The following is a 6,434-nucleotide window of genomic DNA, read 5'->3' as shown; positions in this document are numbered from 1 at the left end:
GTAGATAAGTAACTGTGCACTATTTAGGCTATTGTAAGCGACTTTTCTAGTAACCTACTTACATCATAGAATAACTATTTATATTTAGTAAATAGTTATTCTGTGATATTATTATATTTGCGTCTATAATAGATAAGTAATTTTATTTTGTATTCCAAGAATTCTTAAGTCACTGCATATCTCAATACCACCTACTTCTACAGAACTATTACATTTATTAATTAATCATATATTTAGGTATATTCAGTACATTGCAACTGTTATTTTACTAATGGTATTAGGCCTAAAACCGCATAATGTTAGTTCTCAAAACTGGATGTGCCAAATGCTGTAGTTCCAATTGTTATAATGTATGTGTAGGTGTGCACATTATGTGCTGTGTGAGACACAATGTTGTTAAGTTGTTAAATTGTATGACACATAGGTTGCTAGTGCTTTGTACTAGACTTGTGAAAGATTTATAATTCCATTTTATTATTAATTAATCAAGGGCTGTGAATTGTTAACTGTTATTATTAGATCATATATGGCTTGGCAATATTTAGTTAATAAACAAATATAAAGCAATTGAATTTGTTTAATTTGACCTTTTTGTTTCAACATAGTATAGTCATTACTGTATATAAAGTGATTTTGGCCATGCACAACCGCCAAAAGTGGGGGGGGGGGGGTGGAAAGGAGTAAGGTTGACCTCCATGCAGTTCCCCTGGAAACCAGTGTGATAAATTCTTGCTGAATTTGTCACGATGGGCTAACTGACCTGACCTCATGTTCATTAATCATCTTCCACTGGTGCCCCGCCAACGTAAACCGTTAGCGCAGGCAGATGCCACATTCCATTATCATTTACAAAAAAACTGCCTAAATGGTAACAGTAAATGAGTGTTAAATTTACATTTGCAGGAGAATTGGAATGTTATGGAAGTGTTTGAAAACACTCACAATGTTGACATTAGAGGCTAGTTCAAGGCAGCGACTCTAAACACTAAATAAGAAGACAATGAAGAAAGCAGAACAAATAGATTACCTTGAATTCACTCCCTTACACAAATTTAAACTCTATCATTGTTTATAAAAAGAGTCACATTTTATTTGATGGATGATAATGGAATGGTTCACCTACCTGCCGTGCAGAATGATAAGGTGAGTATGAGTTCAGGGCAGGTAACTATATTACCTTAATATGTATCATAAACATATGAATATATTCAATATTCTTAATAATTAGACTTTTGGATGGAAATTTCAAGAAATTTATACTCATTTGACCATGTAGAATATACAGACAAGATATGTGAAATTACAGGGACAATATTTAAATGAAACAGAATATTAATCTTAAAATAGTTATATTAAATGTTTTGAAGTAAATATTATGTAAATTTCACTCAGTCCACCTGTGTTTGCAACTTGTGCACACATAGTACAATCTCATTTCCTCTTCAGCACGTCTTGTTTGCCCTTGGAAAAATACCGCTTCCCTGTGGCTACACTTTGGGCACATGTGATCCTTCGTACGAGGTAATGTCGGATCACTCACTACATCGGGATTAATGTGAGTCAACTCATCGACTTCGTGCATAATTTTGTTCACGTAAACACAGTTAGAATCAGCAAGTTGTTTATAATCACAATTTCTACAAGCATACAACAGAACTTTGTTGTTTTTATCTTCGCGCGGGTAAAGCATGTTGTTGCATTCCAAACAAAACTGTATACCAACATAACCTGGGCCACCGTCTTTTCTAGCAAGGTTCAAAGTCGTCATTATGTCATTTAATAACAGCACTTTTATAATTAAATACTAGAGCAATGGTTTCTGAAATATAATTTGTAAAAATTAAAATACTCGTATTTTATTCAATAAACCCAAAACAAACACGAATGATAATGAATAGAAAACTTTACTAATCTGTGAATTATGAAATGAATGAACGAAAACATTAAACTTGACATTGACAATATAAATTTTTCAACAAAGTTCTCTGTGCATAAGAAAAAAAATGTTTCATTGATATGAGCGAGACAGATAACAATGGTAAACTCGGAATGGCATTCTCTGTACATCTTTACCTTTCGACAGTGGTAGTATTTTAATTTTAGTTATGGCAATTTTTAAATTGTGCTCTGTGATTGGTCACATTGAGAAATTGCATTTATTGGTTGGTGAACTTGATTCATTAGAATTTCTTTTTCCCATCCGTAGCGGACTGGTGTCGTGCTATCCAAATGGGTAAGCAATAGTTTTGTGTGTATTTTGCTGTGATTTAACTAATAATTTTATTTAAAATGTGTGTATTAGTGTAATATAGTTGAACATAATTGTTGTAGTGAATTTTTTATATTATTATGACGAATTTCTCGAGAAAATACAATTGCACGCTAAGTGTCGGCCATGGCGCAGACATGTTTTTCTCGTGGTGTAAAATTAATCTGTTTTAATCGCTTAAATTCTACTATAATAACTAGGTCCGGCAAAAGTTTTTCCATTCATATAATATGAATAAAAATACAGTTGGTCGATTTCAGTGATCATGTAAACATTAGTGCTAACCGGCGACATCGACGTTTCAGGTAAACCCCGGGGAATACGCACGGCGCGTAAGCACGTGAACCATCGGCGTGAGCAACGATGGGCTGATAAGGATTACAAAAAAGCCCACATGGGCACGAGATGGAAGGCCAACCCTTTCGGTGGTGCATCTCACGCTAAGGGCATCGTCCTAGAAAAAGTGTAAGTACGTTTCTCCAATTTAACCGCGTAGACGCCACCCGTGACTGCATCAGTGTCAGTAGGTCTCGAGAACGCTTTCAAGTCAACCCTGAAATGCTATAATGATCATTGTTTTACAGAGATATAAAAAGTGATTACTTGTGTAGCAAACTTTGTACTATCATCGGGAAGCGACGCGTGCTTGTAATGAGGACGCCCCCGCGCGTGGTATTATGCCTGTGAATGTGTTCTAGCTACAATCACAGGATAATACTGCGAGTGGTGTTGTCTCATGTCAACTGAAGACCGTGTTTCACTATATGACCTCATTAATTATTACCTGCTGAATATCTGTGTGAATTCAATATTACTTTATATTTCATTTATTAATTTGCTGCTTGTGGTAAAGAAATTATTTAAATTAGATCATTACAATTCAACACACTATATTGTTTGGTCTCGTGCATTTACTATTTTACATGTTAATTAATTTTCATATAAAAAAAAACATACTGTGGTTTTATAAGTAGTTGTATTTTCTTGAAATTATTAAAGTACCTTTGTGAGGATTATATGAAGATATTTGTATTAACAAGAGTTAGGTGTATGTAAGGATAGAAGACCTCGTTTCTCTGCCGATTTATTATTTTTGGAGATAATAATTCTTGACATATTCTCAGTAAATACAATTATCATTTGTACATTAGTTTTAATTCATTTAACGATAGTAATTTGCATATCATGGTGTTATCGTTCATAATTTTAAGTTGTTTACAGCTGTATAAATGCCTCTAAAGGAGTTGAAAGCAACATAATGTTATCCGACTATTACCACTACATATGTGTGATAGTGAACTGTATGATTAACCAACAATGTTGAACATTATTTGTGTTCATAGGACAGTACAATAATATCTTCACTATCTGTTATGTATAAAAAACATTAACATATGTCTTTTTAATATCCATACAAAAAAACAATTTCAGCAAAATGGATAGTATGAATTTTACTTAGGTACTTCTTACTATTTAAAAATATGCTGTTTTATTGCTTTCATATATTGAGATAAAATGTAGTTTATTATCAGTGCACATATCTTTATGTAATGTCTTTAGTTAACAATCCTACTCGCAATGATCTTGTATATCTACTTTATTTAAAATTAGACTTATAAAATGAATTACTGGGTTAGTAGTCGTGAAATTATTTACTCATAAAAATTAAGTGCTGCCTACTTTTTATACTGATAACTGATTTTTTTGCAGTTGCGTTAAAGTTCTACACAGGCTTTAGTAGATGGTATCTGTATATCTGTTTAACTATGATTTAATATTAATAGGATGATCTGTTCTATTTATTTAAAATGATTAAAAACAAAATCCATAATTGTATTGATAATGAATTTTAATACCAAGTCAGATATACTTAGTAAACAATCACAACAGATTGTTTACTAAGTATATCTCACTTGGAGAAAAATGATTGGCTGTTAAACTCATATTTAATTTTAATCTTAAGGTTATCTGTAGTGTGGCTTATTGGTTCATTCACCTGTTTTTCATTCATCATTCACTTGTTGTTCTATTTAATATATTTTTAAATCCTGTTTGATAACTGTCGCAAATAAATGGAATTATATTGTGACGCCCACATGTCTTTGCTAATAAAAATACTTAGAAATAACAACACATATACTTCATTTTTTGAAATCAGCCTCTCATCTGGGCCATTGTTTGTGTAAACAACACATAATAATAATAATAATTTAAAAACATGTTTCCTATCAATGATTATCAATTCTTATTTTAAGTAGACATGATTGATCAAGATGGGTGCTAGCATAAAAATAATATATTTCATGTACTTAAGTTACTTAGAATGTCCTATGAATAGATTATTTTAGTTACGATTTCAATTATAAACATATAAAAGGTTTATGTATTTTTCAACAGTGGTGTGGAAGCCAAACAGCCCAACTCTGCCATCCGTAAGTGTGTGCGTGTCCAGCTGATCAAGAATGGTAAGAAGGTGACGGCCTTCGTGCCCCGGGACGGTTGTCTCAACCACATTGAAGAGAACGACGAAGTGTTGGTTGCGGGTTTCGGTCGTAAGGGTCACGCCGTTGGTGATATTCCCGGAGTCAGATTTAAGGTTAGCCATACTTCTAGTACATAAATAATTTAGTAATAGCTATACACCTGGTAATACAAGATAAATTTACACTGAATGAATTTATTACAGAAATATATATTAACCACCATTTTATACATATTGTAAACAAAGATTGTAGAAACTCCTGACATCTAACTATAACTGTAAATATGTTGAACTTTGCTTTAGGGTCTCTAAGTACACTAGTGTTTTAGGGGTTCCAGGTCACATTCTCATTCTTAATAAACAAATATTATATATATGTATCTTGACAAAAATATATCTATCAGTGTTTGGTACTCATAATACACTTGCTTTGGTACTGGATGCTTCTGTCTGTTATCCAGTTTTTTAGTAGGATAGATTTAATATAGTTTGTAAAACTTATCAGTTTTATAAAAAGAAAAGGTAGCATAGTATATTATTTTGGCATTAAGTGATGATTTGCTATGATCAGAGTATTTGCTACTCTGAGTGCCATGATGTTACTAGCTAACTGAAGCACCAGATTGTCTTGTCTCATTGTCGTACTATTATTTTTACTGAGAATATTTAATTTTACAGGTCGTGAAGGTAGCTAACGTCTCACTTCTAGCCTTATACAAAGAAAAGAAAGAGAGGCCACGATCATAGACAACCTACACTGTGATAAGGTAATTGATTTCAAAATTAATTAAAACTAATATTTAAGTTTAGATCTTCAGATAATAATTGTTAAAACAATTTAATATCGCACCTACACTAGTGTTATGAATAAAAAAAATATGGTTTTTCTTAGTCTATTACTCTTTTTTTTATATTGTATTGTTCCGAAATTAATATTAATTTTGACCAAATTTATGTAATTTAATAAAATCTAGTTTTTATGTTTGTTTATTTGTTCCAAGACCGGAATAAAAAAATGAAGTAATTTTGTAATTTACACCATTTACGCAGAGTGCGATATTGTAGGATGTCTATAAAGTAATCTAACAGGAAGTAATGTATTATTTATTATATATGATGCTATTTACTTTATTTGCTACTGCTGAATGCCATGACGTCACACTAAGTACTGATTACATTTATCCTGATGGATGGACACATTCTAGTTATGTGTTTCTAAATATATTCTTTTTCCTTGTTTCAGTGTCCTGCCGCTGAAAAGTGGTGTTGTTTATAAGTGTACTTTATAAAAATGTAAAATCAAGTGCGTAAATAAATTTATGTACAACCAAGTGTACTTTTTTTTTTATTCCCTTACTTCCTAACTTTATACTTACATTATATGCTATGTAACTAACATCCATATTAATAATAATACTTTGAACAACAATCAATCTATAGTCAAGGCAAGCAAGTCTTGTATTATTGTACTAAACAACTAATATTGATTTTTTGTAAATATGTTATTTACAACAAAAGGTGACTTCATACATAAAAAACACCCAGACCAATACAAATACTTATGAATACAAATGTTTGTACCGTACGAGGAATCGAACCCGCGACCATTGGAAGCGTTATGCTACAGCTAGACCACTAAGGCCGTCCTATATGTATTGTGTAGGACAAATGTAGAGATATATA

General features: G+C 31.9%; 2 protein-coding genes across 2 annotated transcripts; one reads left to right on the top strand and one right to left on the bottom strand.

The window, feature by feature from the left end:
• Positions 1-669: 669 nt before the first annotated feature.
• LOC131850363 (DNA-directed RNA polymerase II subunit RPB9) lies at positions 670-1,906 on the bottom strand. The gene has a single exon (XM_059200580.1). It carries the CDS (start codon positions 1,766-1,768, stop codon positions 1,385-1,387), a length of 384 nt encoding a protein of 127 aa, XP_059056563.1. The 5' UTR covers positions 1,769-1,906; the 3' UTR covers positions 670-1,384.
• Positions 1,907-2,135: 229 nt separating this feature from the next.
• LOC131850341 (small ribosomal subunit protein uS12) lies at positions 2,136-6,082 on the top strand. Its single transcript, XM_059200544.1, has 5 exons — positions 2,136-2,233; positions 2,575-2,734; positions 4,667-4,865; positions 5,430-5,518; positions 5,995-6,082. Exons 1-4 carry the CDS (start codon positions 2,230-2,232, stop codon positions 5,496-5,498), a joined length of 432 nt encoding a protein of 143 aa, XP_059056527.1. The 5' UTR covers positions 2,136-2,229; the 3' UTR covers positions 5,499-5,518; positions 5,995-6,082.
• The last annotated feature ends 352 nt before the right edge of the window (positions 6,083-6,434 follow it).

The sequence above is a fragment of the Achroia grisella genome, unplaced genomic scaffold (genome assembly GCF_030625045.1).
Source record: "Achroia grisella isolate CSIRO2021 unplaced genomic scaffold, CSIRO_AGI_Agris_v1 utg754, whole genome shotgun sequence".
NCBI classification, from domain to species: domain Eukaryota; kingdom Metazoa; phylum Arthropoda; class Insecta; order Lepidoptera; family Pyralidae; genus Achroia; species Achroia grisella.
This window is presented reverse-complemented; position numbering and strand designations above follow the sequence as displayed.